The sequence below is a fragment of the Marmota flaviventris genome, chromosome X (assembly GCF_047511675.1).
Source record: "Marmota flaviventris isolate mMarFla1 chromosome X, mMarFla1.hap1, whole genome shotgun sequence".
NCBI classification, from domain to species: Eukaryota; Metazoa; Chordata; class Mammalia; order Rodentia; family Sciuridae; genus Marmota; species Marmota flaviventris.
Window position 1 is genome coordinate 133,409,967 of NC_092518.1, and position 24,530 is coordinate 133,434,496.

At 55.4% G+C, this 24,530-nt stretch overlaps 2 protein-coding genes across 4 annotated transcripts in view; one reads left to right on the forward strand and one right to left on the reverse strand.

Annotated features, from left to right (window-relative positions):
* Positions 1-4,070: 4,070 nt before the first annotated feature.
* Slc6a8 (solute carrier family 6 member 8) lies at positions 4,071-13,360 on the forward strand. The gene is made up of 13 exons (XM_027921744.2): positions 4,071-4,660; positions 6,263-6,394; positions 7,212-7,461; positions 7,871-8,003; positions 9,424-9,558; positions 9,649-9,752; positions 9,848-9,972; positions 10,571-10,683; positions 10,794-10,931; positions 11,011-11,113; positions 11,206-11,306; positions 11,381-11,551; positions 11,834-13,360. Exons 1-13 carry the CDS (start codon positions 4,399-4,401, stop codon positions 11,972-11,974), a joined length of 1,908 nt encoding a protein of 635 aa, XP_027777545.1. The 5' UTR covers positions 4,071-4,398; the 3' UTR covers positions 11,975-13,360.
* Positions 13,361-17,745: 4,385 nt separating this feature from the next.
* Bcap31 (B cell receptor associated protein 31) overlaps positions 17,746-24,530 on the reverse strand; it is a 28,755-nt gene continuing 21,970 nt past the window's right edge. For all 3 annotated transcript variants that reach the window (XM_027921713.2, XM_071606728.1, XM_071606727.1), the window contains exons 5-8: positions 21,280-21,415; positions 20,288-20,411; positions 19,245-19,345; positions 17,746-18,158 (exon numbers count right to left, since the gene is read on the reverse strand). In XM_027921713.2, coding sequence (XP_027777514.1) covers positions 18,120-18,158; positions 19,245-19,345; positions 20,288-20,411; positions 21,280-21,415 — 400 coding nt within the window. In that variant the 3' untranslated portion in view covers positions 17,746-18,119. The remainder of the gene's footprint in view (positions 18,159-19,244; positions 19,346-20,287; positions 20,412-21,279; positions 21,416-24,530) is intronic.

The window sequence follows — 24,530 nt, forward strand, 5'->3', positions numbered from 1 at the left end:
GCAGGACTGACTCCACGCAGCTCATTCCCAGTCCAAGGCTGCCTTACGCCTGGGTGGGCACTAAATCCAACTTCCAGCCCCACTTCTCAGGCTTTCCCATAGGTCCTTCCTCCACCTCACCCCTCTGGGCCCCTCCCCATCATCAGCTCCTACCCTACCTCCAGCCCTAGCTGGGGTCTAGACAGGGCCCGGTTCCCTGCAACACTACAGGGGGAGGACACAGCTGTCCCTCTATCACTTCTGTTCTGGGGTAGAGTTGGCTCCTTCTCCTAGGAGCTGCAGCAGGGGCTTTGGGTTGGGCATAGTTTGCAGGTCCCTGCAACCCATTCTGTGCATGCTCAGGACCCCTTTGGTGAGTAACACCTGGCAGCACAGGGGGAGGCTTGGACAGGAACAGTTTCTGGCCATCAGCTGGAATCCTGGAGAGTCCACCCTGCTCCTTCCTGGCAAAGCCCTGAAAGCACCTTGGAGACAATCCACCCACGGCTTGAAATCCCTGTGCCTTTGTTCCTCAGGCAGTCAGCACCTCAGGGAGCTGTACTCTCCCCACCCCTCCAAGGTACACTCACACACCCCCACCCCAGACTGCGCACGTCGGAGCACCACCTTGGCTCCTCTTGGGAAATTGCCTAGCCAGTCCCCTGGGAGGGAGGAGGCAGAGCTCGGGTATAGGAAACTCACAGGTGGCTGTTGGGAGTGGGGGAGGGCTCCCAAGTCCTCCAGGAGCCCAGTCTTGAGCATCAGCAGGAGGTCAGCAAAGAAAGACAATTGGGAACTGGGGACCCAGGCCCAGCCCGGAGGGAAGCTTAAGTGCTCCTCTGCCACTGACCCCAGACTGGGGAAGCCATGGTTTGGGTCATACTTGATCTTGAATGCCTTGGAGAATAATTTAGTTGTGTATTTTTTTCAATGTTTTCAATATTTTTTAGTTGTTGATGGACCTTTATTTTATTTATTTTTATGTGGTGCTGAGGATCCAACCCAGTGCCTCACACGTGCTAGGCAAGTGCTCTACCACTGACCAACAACTCCAGCCCAAATTTAGTTCTTTTGTGTGTGCATTTCGTTGGCTTTTGGGGAGCATGTTTGTTTTGTTTTTGCTTTGCAGCACTGGGAATGGAACCCAGGACCTTGCCCAGGCTAGGCAAACACACCACTGAGCTACACCCCCAGTCTGGAATTTAGTTTTATTTCCAGAAAAGCCTAGAGAAGGAGATCAGACTGAGGAGGGACTGGTTGGATTCATGCTTCCACAGGGTCCCTCTGGCTGCTGAGAGAAGAATGTAGTGTGGGGCTGTACCAGGCCATGAGGAGGGGGGCCACTGCAGGGTTCCAGAGAGCCATGGGGCTCCTAGTCATTGGCTGCCAGTGGGGTCCACAGAAGTGAGTGGAATGCAGAAGGGTTTGGAGAGGGCTCTGCAGGCCCTATTGACAATGGGGGTTTGTCGATGAATGTGGGAGGGGCTGGCTATAGCAGGCCCACAAGGAGGCCTGGGTGTCTCTTAGGTTGGTAGGGAGCTGGGAGGGTGTGTCCCTGTTGAGTCGGGTCTGGGGGGGCCTGTTGGACATGCCACCCCCATGAAGGTGGAGGTCTCAAGGCTCACAAAAATCATTCTTCTGTTTCCAGCAACCTTCAGCCAGTCCCCCACAGAGACAATGGCAGTCCCAAGTGGCAGCTCCCTCATGTTCCTGCCACTGGCCTTAGCACATGCCTCCCTAGCCAGCTGGCTGTCATATGGCAGAGGAATGTGCCCACCTTTGGCTCCTGGCCTTGCTCTCTTCACCTTCTGCCCTCCCTACAGCAGTGGTCATTTCCCCAAAGTGTCACCAGCTCACCATGTTCTCTACCTCCCACCCCTGCTCTCTGGACAAGCAGTTTTTGAGAGTTGCACACACCCCTCCACTTCTTACTTCTTCACTTGGTTCTCCTGGCACTGCCCACAGTGCTTCCTTCAAGCAGCTTCACCCAGGTCACTGCTGCAGCCACTGTCCTCCTTTGTGGACATCACACCCCCACTCTGTCCTCTTGCTGTCTACTTCATGGGATCCTCTTCTTGTGTCTCTTAAACGTTCTCTGTCCTGGATCTCTGGATGGCCTCAGCTCTTTTTTTTTTTTTTTTTTTTGCGGGGGGGGGGGGCAGATACCAGGAATTGAACTCAGGGGCACTCGGCCACTGAGCCACATCCCCAGCCCATTCTGTATTTTTTTTTAGAGACTGGGTCTTACTAAGTTGGTTAGTGCCTCAATTTTACTGAGACTGGCTTTAAACTCGTGATCCTCTTGCCTCAGCCTCCCAAGTCGTTGGGATTACAGGCAAGTGTCACCACACCCAGCTGGCCACAACTCTTTCATCCCATCTGTGGGTCACTTTCTTAAAAATCTTTTTGTCTCCAGATAGGATTTAGTTCCAGGCTGAGCCAAAGAAGACCCAAGTTAGAGCCCTCTGATGAGCAATGTGACTCTGCTATCTCTACCCTCCTCCTAGCCTAAGCACAAGGGACGAGACACACCTCTTGAGGCTCCTCCTGCTAGAGGGGTGGAGATGCTGCCCCTCCCTCACCTACAGGCACAATCTGGCTCAGGCCAGAATTGCTTTTCTTCCTAAAGCTGACCGGATGACTGCAGGCTTAGCTTAACCGGATGAGCCATCTGGGGACGCCAGTGTCTGAGATTAAATCAGGGAGCCTGGGATTGAGCATAGCACACTTTATTTTCCCAGACAGGACAATAACCACTCCTTCCTTCCCCACCCACTCTCAGTGTAGTCTTGGCCCTAGGAAAATTCACAACAACCTTGCCTTTACTGGGGAGGCCTGCAGGTCCCTGTGGACAGAAGCACAGGCATGGGGAGCTGGGTCCTCCTAGCAGAGGCCTTTGGGGGAGGGTCTGTGCACCGGCCAGGCACCAGAGGGCAGCCTTATCCTATTCCTGCCCCAGTCTGGCAGGTCACACGCCCTTAGCGGCCCACTCCAGGGAAGGGTGGGGTGGCAGGGATCATCATGCAGTCCACCTATCTTGGAGACAAAGTGTACCCTTACTTGTCAAACAGGTTCCTCTTTGCCCACTTTGGAGACTCACAAAAATCGGTTAGCCCAAGTTCAGATCCCACCTCCAGCTTCCAGGGCTATACCCTTGGGGAGGACAGACCGCCCAGCAGCTCACGTGGATGTAGATACACCTCCAACCCTATCCCTCCAGCCAGCTGGGAGCCCAGCCCTTCGGAAGGAAGTTCAAAGCACCCTGGACCCCTTTTCGGGCAGGGAGTTGGCAAGCTTTAGACTTGAGTATCCAACACTGTCCAAATCCCAGCTGGGAGCCAGAAAAGGGCTCGAGATGGGGCGATCAGGACCGATCTCGAGCAGGAGGGAAAGACTCCAGTCTGGAAGGAACAGAGAGAGGGGGAGACGGAGAGCCAAGGATGGCTGGAAGCGGGCCAAGGGAGCCGTCTTCCCAGACCTGGGAAGGGCCAGTAAGAAGACAGAGGGGAGAAGTGGGCCGGGCCGGGGCCAGGTGAGCCCTGGGAGAGGGGCGGTTCAGCCCCAGGGAAGGGCGGTGCTGGACGGCACCCCAGGTAGCAGCCATCCTGCCAGTGGTTGGAGCCGCGTCTTCTTCTCGGGAGGAGGGCGGGAGGAGGTGGGCGGAGTGACGGGGAGGGCGGGAGCGAGGGATGGAGGGGGGAGGGGGACCAGCCCCGTCGTGGGGGTGGGGCGACAGTGACATCACCCGGGAGTCGGTTCTTAAGCAGCGGCCGGTCGCATCGGGGAAGAGAGGGACGGTGGGAGTGCGGTGGCGAGTCTCTGAGCCCGCCGCGGCCCCGAGAGCGGCTGGAGCCGCTGCCGGGAAGGAGGGGGCGAGGCGCGCCCGGGCCGCTGGAGCCGCCGGAGCCGCCAGAGCCGCGGGAGCCGCGGACGAGGAGTGCAGCCGCTGCCGGCGAGGGCCGGGGCGGGGGGCGCGGGCCACAGGCCCCTGCTCCGGCCGCCACTTGCAAACAGTGGGCGCCCGATGCCGCCCGCGCCCCGCTAGGCTGAGCCTCACGCCGGGCGAGCAGCCACCGCCGCCGCCGCCGCCGCCGGAGCCGCGGGCAGGAGCCTCGGGAGCCGCCGCCGCCGCCCGGCCGAGCCCCGCCGCCGCCCGCGCGCCCCCGGGCCCCCGACACACATGAGATTCTTCAGGCTCACTTTCAAGTGCTTCGTGGACTGCTTCTGACTGCGCCGCCCCCGCCGTCCCGCACCCCGCCCGCCCGCCCGCCGCCCCGTCCCCCGGCCCGGCCGCTCCCGAGGCCCCCGGGCGGGCCCGCGCCTTCGGGGCCCTTCCCCCGGGTGCCGCCGGCGCCCCTTGCCCGCCCGCCCCCGCGAGGCGCCGCGACCCCCGGCCCGGCCGCGCGGCCCTCCTGGGCCATGGCGAAGAAGAGTGCTGAGAACGGCATCTACAGCGTGTCCGGCGACGAGAAGAAGGGCCCCCTCATCGCGCCCGGGCCCGACGGGGCCCCGGCCAAGGGCGATGGCCCCGCCGGCCTGGGGGCGCCTGGCGGCCGCCTGGCTGTACCACCACGAGAGACTTGGACGCGCCAGATGGACTTCATCATGTCGTGCGTGGGCTTCGCCGTGGGCCTGGGCAACGTGTGGCGCTTCCCCTACCTGTGCTACAAGAACGGCGGAGGTAAGCGCCCCCGCCCCGCTTCATCCCCGCTCCTCGCCGTGGCCCCTCCCCCAGCCTGCCGCCGGCCCTTCGAAGCGGAGGGGCGAAGTCCAGGGGGTGGGGAGGCCCCCCAGGGTGCACGGAGGCCGAGGTGCCCCTCGCCGGCTGGGCCGCTGGGTGGCACAGCTCGGTGGCCTCCACCCCCCTCGCCAGTCATGTGCCTGGCACTGTGGGGGGAGGCGGCCGGCAAGCCTCCTGCCGAACTGAGGAGCTGTCCCCCAGACTCCCAGCTGAGGCCCAGAGCGATTGGTCACTGAGATGGGAAGGGGAAGCCTGCCCACTAGAGGGGCTCCAAGAGGTGAGGAGTCCTGGCTGCCCCCACGGATCAGACACAAATGGCACATTGTGTGGGCCCCCCACGTGTGCACACACGAACACACACACACAATGGGCCACTCTGTCCCTCCCCCATGTCCTCCCCTCCCCTCCCTTCTCTTCTCTTACATTCCCTCCCCTCCCCTCTGGCCTGGGCCTGGAACACTGGGTGCCTGAGCCAGGCTTGGGAAGCCTGCGGCCTGGCCCGCCTGGCGCCTCCGCTGGACACACCGGCATGCACACCCCATGCCCATCTGCTGAAGCCCAGCTTAGCAACAGTGATGGACACACATGTGTCCTGTGACTGCAAAGCAGCACTGGGTCGCTGGGAAGTAGAGCAACTATGTGATGGGTGGGAAACTGAGGCCCAGAGGGAAGGCCTTTGCCCAAGGTCACACACAAGAAGGATGCTGGGACTAGGAGCCTGGCAGGCTGCAGTTAACTTGGCCAGTGAATAGTGGAGAAAGCTGAGCCAGGAGCAAGTGTAGTAGAGAGAAGTAGGGGGGAGTGGGCAGGGACTGCTGGTACCCAGCTCCCCTTCTGCCACCTACCCAGCCTACTGATAGCCTATCTCTGACTATACCCTGCCTGCCTCCTCCAGAGCCTGGCTCACTGGAGCTTGCTGTGCTTAACTTGGTCCCTTTCCTCCACCTGTCCTCCTCTGTCCTTGTACACAGACACCCCCAACAGCAAAGGACCGCCACCCACTCACCCCCTCCTTGTCTTTGGACAAGCCCCCAGGCCTGACCACGTGTCTTCGCCATTCCTCCAGCTGCTGCCCGGCAAGCAAAACTGGCACAAGGGATGGCCTGCATGCATGAGTGCATGTCCTCCATGCCCATTAGGTCACTCTAGGTGTCCAGGGGGATGGAACCTCCATGGACATGGCCCACACAGGGACTGGGCTGTAATGGCCAGGGGAAGCTATAGTCCCTCCTCTCAACAGATCCAGAACCCACCCCCAAAGACTGTTCACCTTGGGCTTCTGAGTCAGCGACCATCCGTGCACTGATTCACCCAGTGGGAAGTTATGGGACCAGAGTAGAGGCCAGAGCTGGGGCTCCACCTGGATTTCCTAGGGCTTCTGAAGTCTGGGTTAGCCAGCTGGGCCTGGATAGGCTGGCTGACAAATTTCGATCTGCTTCTGGCTTGGGGCTACCCTGTGCCAGTGCCCATGGTCTTCGTGGGGTACTGAGAGGTGTTGTTGTGGTCTGTCTTCTGAACCCCCTCCCATGGCTCTTTCCCCAGGTGTGTTCCTTATTCCCTATGTCCTCATTGCCCTGGTCGGAGGAATCCCCATTTTCTTCCTGGAGATCTCACTGGGCCAGTTCATGAAGGCCGGCAGCATCAACGTCTGGAACATCTGTCCTTTATTCAAAGGTGAGCAGCCCTGGGCCAGTTCCTATCCTCCCCCCAGGGACTCCTCCCCTTTCCCATTATTAGGGTGAGGGCTAGGGAACAGAGCACATTGGCACCCACTTGAGATCTTGTTCTGTCCTGGCCTGGGGACAGGTGATGGCCCCCAGTCTCAAGGGACAATATGAAGGATGTGCAGACCATATAGCAAACTTGGGGAGACTGGGGACAGGACCTGCTGTACATGCTTGGTTTATTAGGGAGGTCTTACTATTGTTATTGAGGAAGCAGGGCATGGAGAGGGGAAGTAACTTGCCCAGTTGTCCACTGAGGGAGGATGACTATCTCCCATGTTGCCCCAGGTTACTAAAAATCTCCCCCAGCTGCTATGTACTGGAGGCTGCTGGGAGGCCAGGTGGAGGCTTGCCTCCAGTGACCACAGTGGTGGCAGTGGGACCTAGGAGAGGGGCCAGGTACCCGAAGCTGGAGAATTGACAGACTAGTGACCAGATGGGGCAGGAGGGGAGGGTTCCACCTTGGCTCTGGAGTGGATGGGGGAGATGAAGAACAGAAGGTGGACAAGGAGCAGGGGGAGTGTTGATGGGGGACAGACTGGGGAGGTGGCACACTGTTGGGACACACAGGGGGGCTCCGGGTGCTCGGAGAAGTCTATGGAGCACAATGGCACAGACCCTGGGAGGATAGGGGAAGGGGAGGATGTGGACACAGGGAGCGGTTCTTAGGGGCTCAGCAGCCCTGGAAAGGGAGCAGAGCAAATGGGGGTGCCAGGAGGTAGCCAGAAAAGAACCCACATGTAAAGGAAGCCCTGGCTCACCCTCAGGCCTGGGCTATGCCTCCATGGTGATCGTCTTCTACTGCAACACCTACTACATCATGGTGCTGGCCTGGGGCTTCTATTACCTGGTAAAGTCCTTCACTACCACTCTGCCCTGGGCCACGTGTGGCCACACCTGGAACACTCCTGACTGTGTGGAGATATTTCGCCACGAAGACTGTGCCAATGCCAGCCTGGCCAATCTCACATGTGACCAGCTTGCTGATCGTCGGTCCCCTGTCATCGAGTTCTGGGAGTGAGTCTGGTGCCCCATCCCATCCCTACAGTCCCCCACAGGTAGTCCAGTCCTGCGGAAACATAGCCAGGGATGCAGGAACAGCCACTCCAGGCCCTGCCTCTCCCTGTTCTAGAGGAGTATCCAGGCCTGCTACTGGGGGTGGTGGGGCTTGCTCCTTCAGTGACACTTGTCACTGTTCTTGCACCAGACCCACTTGGTGAGGGAGCTGGGGTTGCGTGTATGCAGGGGGTGTGGGTGGGGTCAGCTGGCAGCACACAAGCCGGGGGCTGCCAAGCTCCAGGCACATTACAAGACCTGGACCAGGGTCTGTAGGTGGGACAGAGGAGCCACCATTCCTGGGGGCATATCCCATCCACTATGCCCTCTGCTGGCAGGGCCCACAGGTGTCCTCCTTCTCTTCCCCTAGGAACAAAGTCTTGAGGCTCTCTGCAGGGCTGGAGGTGCCAGGGGCCCTCAACTGGGAGGTGACCCTATGTCTGCTGGCCTGCTGGGTCCTGGTCTACTTCTGTGTGTGGAAGGGAGTCAAGTCAACAGGAAAGGTACAGCTGGATGTGGGCAGGGTGGGGCCAGCATTGCCCTGGGAGAGGTGTGTCCCTGCAAGGACATTACAAAATGGGGTGTCCAGCCAGGCACAGTGGTGCATGCCTGTATTCCCAGTGGCTCAGGAGGCTGAGACAGGAGGGTCGTGAGTTCACAGCCAGCCTCAGCAACTTAACAAGGCACTAAGCAACTCAGTGAGATGCTATCTCAAAATAAAATACAAAATAGGGCTGGGGGTGTGGCTCAGTGGTTGAGTGCCCCTGAGTTCAATCCCCAGTACCAAAAAAAAAAAAAAAGGGGGGGATGTCCAGACTGGAACTAAGGACTAAGGAAAGGAGAGGTCCTTAAATCCAGACCACTTTATCACACCCCATCACAGGATATTCCATCCTACCCTCCCAATCCAGGGAGCAGCAGCCTTCACTCCGGAGGGGAAAGGCCCATGCAGTAGCTGCTCCTTCCTTCCCTGTGCCCATCCTCTGTCCCCACCCTCACATTCTTTCCCTCTTTAGTTCCTTTATTCCTTCCTCACTGCCTCAGCCTGTTTCTATGGTCTGGGTGGACCTGGTCTATGGTTTCCAGTGCTGAGGGCCCGGAGGGAAATCTTCACACACTTCCTCCTTCAGGGATTGTCAGGTCATGGAGACCAGTGCATGAACAGATACATAATAGGACAGTGTGTCACTGTGGGAAATGGCCAGGTCAGTCCCTGGAGGGTAGGACTGGATGCATTCACAGTAGGGTCCCCAGAGCTTGGATACTGGGCAAGGAAGCAGAGGCCTTTGCTGTCCCTTTCTCTAAAAAGTACAGGGGATGAAACCCAGGTTCTTTATATTTAATAGGCAAGTGCTTTACCTCTGAGCCACACCTTTTCCCCTTTCCCTTTCCTTTCTGTGTGGCCCAGTTAGAATCCTCAACTAGTAAGGACCCTACCTCTGTACAGAGGATGACCTGGAGTTTGAGGCCCCACAGGGCTCTGAGAGGGACATGGCTTGTCACCCCATGCTACACTGCCAGCATTAGACTCCTTGCTCATTCATCCCCACACCCCAACACCTTCCCAATCTTGCATGGACAAACCCCAGAAGCTGCCTCAATTCTGATCCTCAGGACTGAGTGCACATGGGCTCACTCACTCCCTGTGAGCGCCCTTCCCTGCAAGACATTAGATGTGCCTAAGGATCCTCCTCTGTAAGAGCCACGGTCTAGTCTCTCCCCTCCCTCTGCAGCTGGCCTGTGCTTGCTGTAGAGCTGCCCAGGCCTCTGTCTTCCCTCAGGGGAGCCCTAGCTCTGAGAAGAATGGGGCACCAGTGCTCACCCTCCCTCTGAGCACAAGGGCACACCATGGCTCCCCTGGTCAGATGCCAGGCTCAGGGGGAGGTAGGGGCACAGGCCCTTCTGAACATCCCACCCCTTCAGATCGTGTACTTCACTGCTACATTCCCCTATGTGGTCCTCGTCGTGCTGCTGGTGCGTGGAGTGCTACTGCCTGGGGCCTTGGATGGCATCATCTACTATCTCAAACCTGACTGGTCAAAGCTGGGGTCACCTCAGGTGAGGGGAGGACCTGTGAAGCAATAGGAGTGGGAGATGGTGCTACTGGGCTGGGGCCCTCATGCCCATTCTTTCCTGACCCATCTCCAGGTATGGATAGATGCTGGGACCCAGATTTTCTTCTCTTACGCCATCGGCCTGGGGGCCCTCACAGCCCTGGGCAGCTATAACCGCTTCAACAACAACTGTTACAAGTAAGCACCACAGCCCAGGCCCACCTCTGTCCTCCCTTGCCTGGGAGCACCAGGAGATCTAACCAGTCTACTCCGTCCCCCTCTCCACCACCCAGGGATGCCATCATCCTAGCACTCATCAACAGCGGGACCAGCTTCTTTGCTGGCTTTGTGGTCTTCTCCATCCTGGGCTTTATGGCCACAGAGCAGGGTGTGCATATCTCCAAAGTGGCTGAATCAGGTAAAGCCTCAGCTTCTGCCCTCCTCCAGAACGGCAACACTGTCCTGATGTATGACATGCAAACACATGCAAACCAGTTTTGAAAAGTGACAGACAAGTTCAGCTGAGCTTGTCAGATTGCTCTGTGCCAGAGGGCAGCAGGCAGAGCCACTGTGAGGCACAGCTGTTTTGGCAGCTCAAGGAACCCCCTTCCACCCTTCAAAAAGGGCCACAGGGTGTGTCTTTGTAGTTGTCCCAGGGCTTCAGGAGGGAAAAAGGGTCTCCTGCAGCCCTGCTGGTTCACCTAGGGGAACCAGAGACCTGTGACAGTGATGGCTGCTGGAACCCAGGGAAAAGCCTGAGCCAGATGCCCCACTTACATGGTGGTGGGGTCCTGCTGAGCCTTCAGACAGTATGAGGTGCCTGCAGGGGCCTGGGTGTGCCTGGCCATGCCTAGAAACAAATGTAATTGGAGGGTGTAGCTCTTGGCCCCTAGGTGCCCAGGCTTTGCCTGTGCCTCTGGTGTCTCTGAAGGCCATGTAAGCAAGAGCATCAAGATAGGTTCAGGGCATGCACAGCTCAGGGGGGTGCCAGCTCACCCTGCACCTTTACTCCTCAGGGCCAGGCCTGGCCTTCATCGCCTACCCCCGGGCTGTCACGCTGATGCCTGTGGCCCCACTCTGGGCTGCTCTGTTCTTCTTCATGCTGCTGCTGCTCGGCCTGGACAGCCAGGTTTGCGGGGTGCTCCAGGACAGGAGCTGGGGCTGGTGGGCAGGGGCCTGGAAAACTGGGCAAGAAGTGCTGGTAGGGAGAGGGCTAGGCCTGAGCTGCCCTGGCCACAGTTTGTAGGTGTGGAGGGCTTCATCACCGGCCTCCTCGACCTCCTCCCGGCTTCCTACTACTTCCGTTTCCAAAGGGAGATCTCCGTGGCCCTCTGCTGCGCCCTCTGCTTTGTCATCGACCTCTCCATGGTGACAGATGTGAGTGGGGGCCAGGTGGGGCTGCCAGTGGTCTTCAGCCAATGGCCACCATCTTCCTTAACCTGTCTCCATCCCCCAGGGTGGGATGTATGTCTTCCAGCTGTTTGACTACTACTCAGCCAGTGGCACCACCCTGCTCTGGCAGGCCTTCTGGGAGTGTGTGGTGGTAGCCTGGGTGTATGGTAAGTCTGGGCCAAGGGCCGGGCTGGGATATGAGGTAAGGTGGGGGCAGGTGGTCTCCAGCTCTGGGCCCTGTTGCTTTGCCCAACCCCAGGAGCTGATCGCTTCATGGATGACATTGCCTGTATGATTGGGTACCGACCTTGCCCCTGGATGAAATGGTGCTGGTCCTTCTTTACCCCGCTGGTCTGCATGGTAAGGGCTGGGAAAGGCTGGGCAGGTAAGGCAGTATGGAGAGCCACGCTGACTGCAGGTGTCCATGTCCACAGGGTATCTTCATCTTCAATGTTGTGTACTATGAGCCGCTGGTCTACAACAATACCTACGTGTACCCGTGGTGGGGCGAGGCCATGGGCTGGGCCTTTGCACTCTCCTCCATGCTGTGTGTGCCCCTCTACCTGCTGGGCTGTCTGCTCAGGGCCAAGGGAACCATGGCAGAGGTAAGACCCATTCCAACCCTCCCTCCGGGTGATCAACCTGAAGATTGGCCACCTTGGGCTAGGGGTGATGGCAGGGGAACAGGGCCCACATCTAGCTTCCTTCCCTCTGAGGAAAATACCCACCCATCCCTGTTTTCTGGTGCAGAGACTGAAGCTTTGAAGGGTACCCTTGGAGGAGCAGCCCTAATTTAGTGGCAGGTGGTAGAAATTGGAGAGAGGCAGAAACCATTGCATGGGGAGTAGTGACCCTTGGGGGTGCTCAATATGTCTTCCTCTCCACAGCGCTGGCAGCACCTGACCCAGCCTATCTGGGGCCTCCACCATTTGGAGTACAGAGCTCAGGATGCAGATGTCAGGGGCCTGACCACCCTGACTCCAGTGTCCGAGAGCAGCAAAGTTGTCGTGGTGGAGAGTGTCATGTGACGGGCAACCCCAGCTCATATCACCAGCTCATCCTCTGGTAGCCATAGCAGCCCCTGCTTTAGCCCCCACCCCACCCCTCCAGGGGGCTTGCCTTTCCCTGACAAGTTTTGGGGTCTGCCTGGGGGGAGGGGAGGAAGCACCTTGAGTGCTAAAATAACTTTTTTCCATTTTTAATAAAACGCCAAAAATATCACAACCCACCAAAAATAGATGCCTCTCCCCCCAACCTCTGGGCCCTAGCCAAGCTGGTCCATGTGTTGCTCCCAGGCCCAGCCTCCCAACTCTCCTCTCAGTGTCCAGGACCCATCTCCTACCCCTGCTAGGCCCATCCTGCCCCCATCCCTAGGCTCTGCTCTGTTAAACATCCTTGGGTGGCCCCTCACCCCCAGAAGCAGCAGTGGTAGCTTGGGGAACAGGAGGGAAGGGGGAGGCAGGATGGGGGGGAGGGGTGTGCAGGGGATCCTAGGTGAATGTTTAAGCTGGACTGCACCCCTCTCCCCACCCCTATCCCTGTTCTAGAAGCTTAGAGAGCCAGCCAGCAATGGAACCTTCTGGTTCCTGCGCCAATTGCCACCAATATCAATTGTGTGAGCTTGGGTCCGAGTGCACGTGTGAGTGTAGAGGATGTGTAGATCTCTCTTAGCGAATACCAGATGTTAACTGTGCCTCTGGGCAACAGAGGCTTGTATTTTGCACATTTTATAAAAACTTGAGGAGTGAGATTTCTGCTTGTATATTTCTAAAAAGAGAGCCCTAACCGTCCCCTCTCCTTACCACTCCCTTCCCTCTCAGCCCATCCTTCCTCTTGCCCCTAGCCAAGGAGTGTGAATTTATAGATCTAATTTTCATAGGCAAAACAAAAGCTTCAAGCTGTTTGAGCGTGTGAGTCTGTTGAGTGGATGTGCGTGTGTGGCCCCCAGCCCCACACTGGGGTGGGAAAGTGCATGGTGGGGGCCTCAAAGGTGTCCCCATACTGCTCCTTTGTCCCCAAGTCTGTGGGAGGGGGAGGCTGCAGCACTCTGTCCCAGGATCTGGGGCTGCTCACTTGGCATGCTCCGGCTTGCCCACACCCTGCTCCCTGGGCTGGGCTCCATTGCAGGGATCATCCATGGGCACAGCCCAGGGAAGGGATCCCGGGCACAGCTCCCACTTCCAAGCTTAAGGCTGATGCACTTTCCACATCTTGAGTCTTCCGTGTAGCAGCTTTAACCCACCTCTGTGTCCCATCTAGCCCAAAATGGCTTAGTGGCCCCTAGAAAGGCTTACCCCACCCAGAGACCTAGGCTGGAGGAGTGGGGCTGAGTGAGGGCACAGGGCTGCAGGGACGTTCTTACTGTGCTAAAAAGCCACTGCAAACATAGCAATAAAAACACGTCATTTTCCAAAGCTGGCTCCTGCTTCTGCCTCTGCTTCTCTGAAAGGGGGTCTGGCTTCGGGTGCAAGAGATATAGGGGGCTTCCCTCCAGCTCTAGCTGCTGCCTTCCGCAAGGACCTGTTCTGAAGGTTTTGCACCCAGCACCGTTCCAGGAGCTGGGAATAGAGCAAGGAAGGAAGCTGCAGAAAGCCTCAGCCCCCTGGATCCAGTGTACACACGGGAAGAGGGTAATGGTCATCTCAGGAGCATACCCAGTAGAGGATGGGTGTATAACCATGCCACTGGAATTTTGAATTCAAGAGGTTGCCCAAGAATGTGTCACAGAGCAGGTGACCTAAGATCTGAAGAAAGTGAGGGGTGGTACTTGGACCCAAGTGGTAGTAGTCATGGAGGGGTATAACGTCTTCAGATTGGTGTCTACTTTGAGGGCAGGGCCGGCAATTCTGGGATGCAGAATTGAATAGTCAAGGAGGACACCAGATATTCTGAGCCACAGGAAGACTGGCATTGCCAGGTCCTGCAATGGGGATGATTGGGAGTTGGCTTTGGGTGTGTCATCCAGGAAGTGTCATCCAAGTGGAGATGTCTAGTTGGCAGCTGGACACCAGAATGTGCAGTTATGGAAAGTCTGGCCTGAGTATCCATGGGTTCACAGTAGGGGGTGAGGTGGATAGGTATAGAGGGAGACAGGGCCCAAGCACAGGGTCCTAGGCCACCCTGCAAGTTTCATAGAGGAGAAAATGGCCTGCTCTGCTGGCTACTGCTCCTGGTCAAGGAATACAGTGCTAAAGCACTTGCTGGTTCTGGCAATGAGATCATGGAGACCTGGACAAGAGGTTTGGGGGAGGAGCCTGACTGCATTGGGATTAACAAGGGGGTGGAAGGAACCAAAGTGTCCGGAGACATATGAATGGATAAAGTTTGGCATGTCCATAAAATAGAATATTATTTCACCTCAAAGAGTAAGAAAATTCTGGCTGGGTGCTATGGTATGCACCTGTAATCTCAGCAGCTCGGGAGGCTGAGGCAGGAGGATCCTGAGTTCAAAGCCAGCCTCAGCAATGGTGAGGTGCTAAGCTACTCAGCGAGACCCTGTCTAAATAAAATACAAAATAGAGCTGAGGATGTGGCTCAGAGGTCAAGTGCCCCTGAGTTCACTCCCCAGTACCCACCCCCCTACCCCCCAAAAAAGAAAATTCTGACACATGCTTCAACATGGATAACCCTTGAGAACATGATGCTCGGTGAAATGAGCCAGTCACAAAAGGGCAAACACTGCATGATTCCTCTCACAGGAGGTCCCTACAGCAGCCAAATCCATAGGGACAGAGTAGAATGGTAGGTGCCAGAGGCTGGGGGGAGGGAAATGGGGCCTTAGTGTCTAACAGGGACAAGGTTTCAATGCAGGAAGATGAGCAATTCTGGAGACAGATGGTGGCAATAGAAGCAGAATGTGGATGTGTTTAATACCACTGGACTATGTGTGCAATTAAAAATGGAGATGATGGTGGAACCAACCTAGATGCCCTTCAATAGATGAATGGATAAAAAAAAATGTGGCATTTATACACAATGGAGTATTACTCAGCACTAAAAAATGACAAAATCATGGCATTTGCAGGGAAATGGATGGCATTAGAGCAGATTATGCTAAGTGAAGCTAGCCAATCCCTAAAAAACAAATGCCAAATGTCTTCTTTGATATAAGGAGGGCAACTAAGAACAGAGCAGGGAGGAAGAGCATGAGAAGAAGATTACCATTAAACAGGGACAAGAGGTGGGAGGGAAAGGGAAAGAGAAGGGAAATTGCATGGAAATGGAAGGAGACCCTCATTGTTATACAAAATTACATATAAGAGGAAGTGAGGGGAAAGGGAAAAAAACAAGAGAAATGAGTTACGATAGATGGGGTAGAGAGAGGGGAGGGGAGGGGAGGGGGGATAGGAAGGGCAGCAGAATACAACAGACACTAATATGACAGTATGTAAAAACGTGAATGTGTAACCGATGTGATTCTGCAATCTGTATACGGGGTAAAAATGGGAGTTCATAATCCATTCGAATCAAATGTATGAAATATGATATGTCAAGAACTATGTAATGTTTTGAACAACTAACAATAAAAAACAAAACAAAAAATGGAGATGATAATGTTTTCTGTTATATATGAATAACATTCCACTGGGCACAGTGGCACACACCTATAATCCTAGTGACTCAGGAGGCTGAGGCAGGAGAATCACAAGTTCAGGGGACAGCCTGGGCAACTTGGTGACTCTGTATCAAAAATAAAATTTAAAAATGGATAGGGGTGTAGCTCAGTGGCACAGTACTTTCCTAGTATGCATGAGGCTGTGGGTTTACTCTCCAGTACAACGCCCCCACCACCCCCTGCCAAAAAAAAAAAAAAAGCAAAGGGAGGCAGAGAATAATCAGTTCAGACAGGTCCTCAGAGGGATGGGACATTCAACACATGCAGAAGGCAGCCTTCAATAAGCGTGTGGCACCATGGGCAGGAGGGAAGCCAGGAAGCCCCAGTTTTGTCATGTGCAGAATGGGAAGCACAGTCTTCAGGTAGGCAAGTGGGAGCCTGCACAGCCTCCCTGCCATCTTTCTCTTCAGCAGTTTCCCAGTTCCCCTCTCCACAGAACCCCTGCCTGCTCACTGCTCCCCAATTGCCACCTTTTCTTCCACAGCTGCAAAGGCCCTAAGTGTGCGTTAGATCTCTCCCAGGGTGTCCTAGGCCCTATATACTGTGCCTAACCAACTCCACCCATCAGAAGGAGCCAACAGCCAGTGTCACCCTCAGGGCCCCACCCAACCCCTGCCAGGCTTACATCAACTTCTGAACAGCTCTCAGCAGCCAAGTTTTTTGCCTGGGTAAGAATCCTGGTCTGCTGTTCTCGCCTTCAGGCCAAATGCCCTCCAAGCCACATGCCACAATGCCAAAGACACAGAAAACAGTGACATCACAAAAAGGCAATTTCACAGAGGTGTGCCATTTAAACTGGATTCTGCAGTAGCAGACAGGTGCCATTTACTCGGGAATCTGCTCCCTCCCTAGGGGTCAGGACATGGAAATCAACAAGAGCTCTTAGTTCTCAAGTCTCTTGAAGTATAGTGGGAGACATGGGTGGGGAAATGGAGTGCTACAGCACCTTCTGTCCCATTAGATGACATGCCTCAGAAGCTAGGGCAGAGAGGGGCTGTGCCAGGGCCAGGGTGGAACAGCAGGAGAAGCTGTCTGGACTTCAGCCTGTTGAAACATAGGCAAGCTTGGGGAGGCCCAAAGGAGTCCAGGAACACTTCCTGGAAAAGTGGACTAGCCCTAAGCCTTGGCATATCAATCAGAGGGTGTCACTTGAATGCCCCCTCTCCCCATGGCTACCACCTCTTAGACTGCTGAGAAAGGGCTGGGGCCCTTCCCAAGGCAGCCACGCTCTGAGCACAGGGAAGGGTGAGAGGGTGAGGGAAAAGGTAGCCGCTGGCCTGGGCCCAAACTAGGCAGGCAAGAGTGGGAACACACAGCTGGCCATCAGCCATCCTGCCAGTGTTAACATCTATAGGGATCACCCTGATTCCAAGACATGTACCTCCAACCTGCACACCGACCCTTCCACCCAATCCTCACAGATATCAGGCATGGCAGGCACCCTGCAAAGGGAGGAGGTTGGGGACAGAGGACAAGCACCTCACTGGACATAGGCTCTTTCTTGTGCCCTCTTGGAGAGAAGTTCAGCTGCAGGCTGACCCTGCATTAGGGTCTGCTCTGGGAAAGCCACGGGGGAACCACCAGCAAGCCAATGCACAGTGTCAAGCCTGTGCCCAGCGTGTCCTCAAGGCTGGGGTCAGCAGAGAGGCCCCAACCCATTCACAGCCCATCTCTACTGCCTCACTCTGCCCTGGGCCAGCTCTAGGTCACTACCAAGGACAAGTCTCCTCTCCCAGTCTGCATTAGTCAGAGGTCATGCTGCAAACCTTCAGGAGGGGGTAGGGCAGGGAGTGACTGGTGGCATTCTGCCACGTTGTATCTGTCCCAACTGCGATGAACAGGAACTCAGAGAAGGCAGGCAAGTTTGCCATCAGGAAGTCCTGCCGGTTTACCGAGCTTCCCAAGCTCCTAGGATGGCTGCCAACCCCCAGGGAGACTGGCAGGACAGACACTCCCCAAGAGCCATAAAGTGAGGCCTGTCTAGGCCTGGGGGAGAAGGGGGAAGGGCAGAGAGGGCAGGACCTTTAAGGGCAAGTGTGAGCCTGGCCTTCGGGGCTGGAAGCAACTGAAGGAAATGAAGGGTGCTGCACAGAGACCATGCCATGCCTTCCTGGCTGCTCTGGAGTGGCAAGGGGAGGTAGCAGTCCTCCCGGCAGCCCCAGTTACACACAAGTACCACACACACATGATAATAACCTTTATTGCCTCAGGAGAACTAGATGGCCTGCTTCACAGAACTCCTGCAGGACTACAGAGCACACAAAGATGGCAAAACAAAGGGGCTCAACTTGGGCTGGTCACAAGTGCCCTCTACACTCCTAAGAGTGGAAACAGCCCAGCAGGGCAGGACAACAGCAAACTCAATCTTGAATGAGCGACAATCAAGGCCCCTGTGATATGCAGGCAAGGTGAAAGGGGCCTAAATGAGCTATTGGTTGTGGAAGGCAATGAGGCAAGCAGAGGGAGAGAACCGAAGTACCAGAGGAGAGGCTGGGCTCCCAGGAAGCAGCACACAGGCCAGGTGGAAGCCAGCTGCAGGCAGAGAAGGAGGCAGGCCCTCACTCCTCCTTCTTATCCGTTGGACCATCTACTGAGGCCTGAAAAGAAACAGAAACCCCAAAGCAGTAGGTTGGCAGTGCCCATTCCTCCCCTTCAGCCTCTAGCCCTACATGTGCCCAGAGGCTCAGCCTGGTTCCCTTCTCCCATAAATGACAGGTACACAGGCAAGCAACGTGCCCCACCCTTGACAGCACCCAAAGGCTTGCCAGGGTGGAGGACTGCCAGGACTACTGAGGTTCTCCAGCTGGGGGAGCAGCTGGAGGCCTCCATTATGGTTTTTATAGCAGCTGGACCAGAACCAGGATCTCCTCTCTCTCAGACAAACAGCAAGCTGTTTGTTTCAAGTCCTGATTCAGGCTGTTCCCAACTCTGCATACCTTCCACAGATCCTCTCAAAACCCAAGTCCTTCCCAGAGAGCCTGTCCTACACTGAGGGTATGGATCCCCGCTATGGGGCTTACCCCTTTTCCTTGCCCACTGTGGTACCTAAGCTTTGACTGCCAAGCACCAAGGCAAGCTATTTGAACACTAGGGTGTTTACCTGGCCCTATAGCCCAACTTCCAAACCATCTAAGATCCAGCTGCACCTGGAGTTCCCAGGCTAGCCTGAGGACTTAGCCCAGACCTGCAGTGGCAGACAATGGCAGCAACTAGTACATAATTAGTGGCCTTCAAGACTTTCTCCCCAACCTCAAGGGAAAGGTAGCCAGCAGCAGGTCCCACTGTTTGACCTGCATTATCTATTCTTGATGGGGCCCCATACCATGGGCTGGGGTGGTCTGAAAGGTAAGGAGTAGCCCCTCTTGAGAGCCCTGAGGTTGAGCTCAAGAGGAAGGCCCAGAGCAGAGAGCCAACCTACCACGGAGGGCCACCTCAGCAGGTGTCCACCATTCACTGCCAGGCCACACCCCACCATGAAGGGTTCTAGCTGCTGGGTCTGCTCTGGGCCCAGACTTAGCAGCAAAGGAAGCAGGAAGAGGAGGCTTACCACTGGCTGGTCACCTAGACTTCTAGCAGGACCTTTTGGGCAGAGGCAACAGACTCCTCCATACATAGAGGGACTAACTCTGCTACAAGGCCCTAACTCTAACCCATATCTGACAGGCATAGGCACAGACACTGACCTGCAGCTTGGCATGCTCCTCCAGCAGGCGGTCATACTCCTTGGTAAGGCCCTCAGACTGCTTGCGCATGGCCAGAGCCTCATTTTCAGCTTTCTCTAGTTCTGAAAATGATAGAAATGAGGAAGACAGAAAGAAATTAAAGGACTGGGACCAGGGAGGAAAAACCTACTTGCTGAAGACAGAGGACACTGCCGGCAGTCTCTTGGGCAATTACTTCTGTTTCTAAATAAAACCCCTCTCTCTGCCTTTATAGCCCCCAGAGCATAGATGAAGAAAACAGCTAGATGAAGGAAAAAAAAAAAATACAAAGAAACTCCTTGGTTCTTTTAAAGAAGAGAACCCCAGAGCCTCTCAGCAGGGGTGACCTTCAGGGACACCTGAGAGTGAGAAAAATCCTAGACTCAAAGAAAGAACCCCTAATGATGATGACACCTTAGCATGAAGACACAGCCAAAGCATGTGAAGTACAGGCACTCTGGACTTTTGGAGGGTATGAAGGGGGAGATGCCAGTTAAGAGCTGACTTAGTCTAAATCATGTACAACCACAAGAATGAGATCTAAATTAGAATTAGTTATACTCCATGTATGCATAATATATCAAAATACACTCTACCGTCAAGCATATCTAAAAATAAAGAAAAAAAGCCAGTTTAGATTATTTAAAAAAAAAAAAAAAAAAAAAAAAACACCATGAATTCCTGTCCATTCCCTGACATTCCTTTCGTTCTCAGCTCCAAAACAACTTTGGGTTCCCCCTGCCTGTCTTTCTTGATGGGAAAACCCCCAGCAGACACTGCTATGGCATGTGGGGCAGCTGCCAGAGCTTCTCCAGGGCCAGCTCAAATCACTGAGCCCCACCTAGCTGGGGGCCAAGCTCGGCTGCATTTGGTTTGGCAGACATAAGGGTGCTATGTGTGTTTCCACGCAGATCTTGAGGTTGCATGTGAGGTTTGTTATGAATACTTTGGTATAAAACAGGCAGCAGCAGACAACACAGCTTCCAGGCCTCTAAGGGGTAGAGAACACAGAAGACAACCCTCACTTTGCTTGGTGCTGGCCAACTCATCCTTTAGCTTCTTCAGGTCAGCCTTCAGATTCTTGTTTTCTTCCTTTAGCTTTGCCTCAGCATCCTCAAGATCCAACTTGCCTACATCCATAGCAGCTCCCTGGAAAAAGTATGGAGGGCCCAGGTTACTGGGAGGAAGGGAGGGTGAGGTTCCAGCTCGATCCTCCCCACCAAGCCACAGTTCCTCAAGCTGCCCTGGGCACTTGTCCCTTCAGAAATGTCAACACAGAACTGGGCCACCACTTGCTCCCAGCTTCCAGGCAAAGGCCAGGGTGTGGCTGGCTGCCGAGGAACAGAGAAGGGTCAGTGGAGCCACCTGCTACAGGCTCACAGGCCACATGCCCTGCCTGCCCTGGCCCCTGGCCCCGCTTCCTTCCTCACCAGCAAGACTCAGCAGCTTCACGGGGTTAACTGGTCCCTCCAATGTCTCAGCTTGCTGTCATCTTGAGCTCTCTGCTAGTCATCCCCAACTAACCACTTATCATCCCTTCCTTTCTCCAGGCTCTAGCAGCTCACTTAGCCAATGACCCCAAATTCACCCCTGCCCATCCAGCTACATCCCACTGGTGACTCCTGAGCTTGGCTCACACCTCACCTCCTAACAAGCCTTCGAGGACTTGGCCAACAACCCTGTCCCTGCTTCTTCCCTAGCACTGAAGAATGTTATTGGCCCCTGAGTTCCTGAAGGGTCATGGCTGATAGCCATCTTCTGGAGAATAGAAAGGAGACAGTGGCAGCAATGCCCCGTTCTCTACCTCATCCCTAGGAGCTAGAGGAGGATGTCAGAGTCACCCCGGGTCCTTCTAGCAGGCACACCCTCCCCACTGACAACTTCTCCTTTGCGCTTCTGCCCAACTCTCTTCAGCTTCTCAGGTAGCAGCAGTCTCACAGAATTCCCAGCCTACTAACTGTGGGAATGTGGCCATGACCCCAAGCATCCCACAGTGGGTGGCAAAGGCAGGACTCACCTTCTTGAGCTGGTCATTTTCTTCCATATACTTCTTTGCTGCCTCACTTGCACTCTCTGCCTGTTTTTTAAAGGCTTCATTGGAGGCCAGCAGTGTGGCCTGCTGGGAGATGAGTGTCACCAAGCGCCTAAGCAGGCTGCAATTGTTTACAAAAAGGGAGAAGTGAGAAAAAATAAGAGAGCAAATTGGCTGGCAAGAATTCCTCTTGGCTGCCCGCCGCCCCAACCTGCTTCCAGGCTGGACCTGGCTGGCCTCTTATAGGTGTCTCAGGGAGGTTCAAAGTAGGAGCCTGGGGACATCCAGGGCACAGCCTATCTACAGCACAAGGTCCCAGATCAGGGCTTGGACATGCAAGACAAGCCTCAGCACAGTTCTCCTCCCCACAAGGCCGGGCTTGCCTCTGTAAAAGAACAACAGCCAACACACCACACCCAATCCTCTATCTACCTTATAAGGTAGTTACTACGACTGCTCCTACTTTACAGAAGAGGAAACTGAGGTACAGCAGAGTAATGTGCACAGGGTCAAGAGTGAGAAATGGACATGGCTGGAATTTCAGCTTATATCTGTGTTACTCCAAAGCCTGCAATCGAAACCACCATACTTTCTTTATTCTTGGGTCCTGACATGAGGCAGAAAGGACTTTTCTCCCCTCAACCCCTTTTGCAAACCCACCATCCAGGCATCTGTTACATAAAAGATGGGCACAGGTGCCCACTGCCTATCTAAAGCAGAGAGGAAAACAGGTGGCAACTGGTGGCAGACCCCTTTCCAAGTAGTAGGATTGGGCTGGCAGGGAAAGGAAGAAAAACGATGGGGGTAGGGGTGCTTTCCCCATGTCATGCAAAGGGGCCAAGTCCAGACACAGGCAAGGCGCGTAGAGGCCCAGGGAAAAAGGAAGAAAAGTTGTTTCCCTCAGGGCACTCCAACGAAACGCTCTTGCTCAAAACCTCAGCAGTCTGCTCCTACGCTGTCCTCTCTGGCCCTGCCAGGTCTTGGCATGCTCTGTCAATCTCCACCTGCAGCACAGGTGGGCAAAAACAGGAAAGCAGAGCAGGTGAGCTCTCTCTCTGGCCTGACCCAGGGTTCTCCAGGGCCCTGGCAGAGCCCCTTTCAGGAATGCACAAATGGGATGGAGTGGCCCATGGTTCCTGGTTTGGGGAGAGGCTCCCAGGGGCCCCTGGCAGCACAGGGAGAGCCAGGCCATTGATTCCTGGCAGGAGAGGAGAGTTTCCAGTGACATGTGCTCTCTAAAATTAGCATCTGGACCTCGTGGCCTAGGGCTCAGGTTTCCCTGCCTCAGCCCCCAGCTGCCCACCAGTCTGCCCCCCACTGGGTTGGAGCCCTGAAGGTGGAGGGAGCTACTGAGTGCCCCGGGAGCCAGGGAGAAGCCACGCATCTGACTCACAGCAGCATGGCCAGAAGTCATGGAGAGGCCAGAAAGAAAGGCAAGTGTGACTAGTCCCAACCCCCAGTACAGACCTCACTGGCTCCTGAGCAGGTCCCTGTGCTAATGAGGAAGAGGCCCCTCCTCCCAGCTGGAAATGGGGGGAGGGGGCATGTGTGCCACCTGGTGGTAGAGATGGAGCCTGTGGGGACCCTGCATAGACAGGCAGGCAGGACTAAGGGTTACCTCCCCAACCCCCACTCAGGCAGTGCAGGTGGCCACTGGGAATGCCCACGGCTGTTGCCTCAGTTACCCAGGGAAACCAGCAGACTGTGATGACAGCGGCAGTGCAGCAGGGGCCCAGGCTCTTCTCTGTGCTGTCTCAGGCCTTCTCTAGCTATTGAGAAAGTTTCCTGGTTGGGCTACAGCACCCACAGAATCCAGCACAAGACCTGTGCAGTATTCACTCATAATCCCAGCTCTACTGAGCCCCAACAAGGCCTTCAGCTTGCAGCAGTAAACAGTGAATGTTCCCACCACAGGCCCTAGTTCCCTTTCCTCTGGGAGACTATCATAGATGTTCCCCACATGCTGAGCACCCTGGTTCACCTCAGGGCAGACACCCCCATTGTCCACTCCAGCCTGGACAGTTCTCTTCCATAACATCCAATGATTCAACTGTGATTCTGGATAATTCTCCCTGTCCCCACTCCAGTCAAGGCCACAAGCAGGGCCACCAGTGTTCCCCTAACTGCCAGATCCTGTGACCACCCTGAAGATCTCACATTCTGCAGCATATAGCACTGCTGACAAGTCACCCTCATGATGTCCCCCCAATTTCCATAGCTCCTCTCCTGCCACTCAGTACTCTGCTCCTTGGGGGTCTGCTCTGTACCTCGAACTTCCTTCTTACCAATCTTATACCTGAAAGGTTTTATACACCACTCAGACTCATATTCAGCTGTCCATTAAACATCAGATCTTGGATGTCCCTAGAGACCTCCAAACTCAGTCTTTCCAAAACAATCCTTTCCTTACCTACTCTGAGCCAATCATTTCACGCATCCATGCCATGGTGGTGGACACATAAGCCATCTTAGGATCCACCCTCCTTGTTCCTCAGCCCAGGCCACCATCCAGGGCCTTCCCTGTCGACTCTTAGGTCACCTACCAGTCATCCCTACCACCAGTACTATCTCCCTATCAACAGCAGTCCAGCATTCCCATCTACCCCAGATCACCCACTACTCCTCCTGTCAAGCCATTGCTTGGGTAATATGGAGCCTTCACCACCCCCAGAACACATCTGATTCTGCAGGTGAGTCCTCCAGGCTGCAGTGTCTCCTACCCAGCTCAACTAGAGAAGGCCTTTCTCAGCCCACTGCCTGCCCTTTAGGTGTTCCCACAGTGGCCCCCTACATATCCACAGGGCTGCATGGTTCTTTCTAAATCTTCTGCATCCTTCTCAGTTCATGTGGCTGCCTTACCAGGCTATGAACACCTTCGAGCCAGCACTATACCTTTCATCTCTACGCCCCTGTAGCTGGCACAATGAAAAGGGGCCTTCCAGGTGACCTTACCTCACTCCTGTAATAGGAAACACTCCCTGATGAGTGAGGGGACATGTTTGAGGCTGCTCATCAGGCCTAAGCCTGCCCTTTCTCCTTGCTACACCCATGTCCACCTACAGGCCTGGCACTAAGGAAGGCACAAACAGAGAGTGCTCACCAATCTGTCCCACAACAGAAGAGACAGTAGTGGGAAAGTATCCGCTCAGACCCTGTTGGTGAGCAAATCAGGCTTGGAGCCTCGGTGGCAGCAGAGAAAGCACATAAGACAAGCAATTTGCCATGAGCTGGGGCAG

What these genes read in the sequence shown, in the direction of transcription:
- Slc6a8 (XM_027921744.2), top strand. Translation starts at nt 4,399, where the DNA reads ATGGCGAAGAAGAGTGCTGAGAACGGCATCTACAGCGTGTCCGGCGAC. An exon ending in CAAAGCTGGGGTCACCTCAG is followed by an intron (nt 9,559 to 9,648) that starts GTGAGGGGAGGA and finishes ACCCATCTCCAG; the next exon opens with GTATGGATAGATGCTGGGAC. An exon ending in GGTGGTAGCCTGGGTGTATG is followed by an intron (nt 11,114 to 11,205) that starts GTAAGTCTGGGC and finishes GCCCAACCCCAG; the next exon opens with GAGCTGATCGCTTCATGGAT.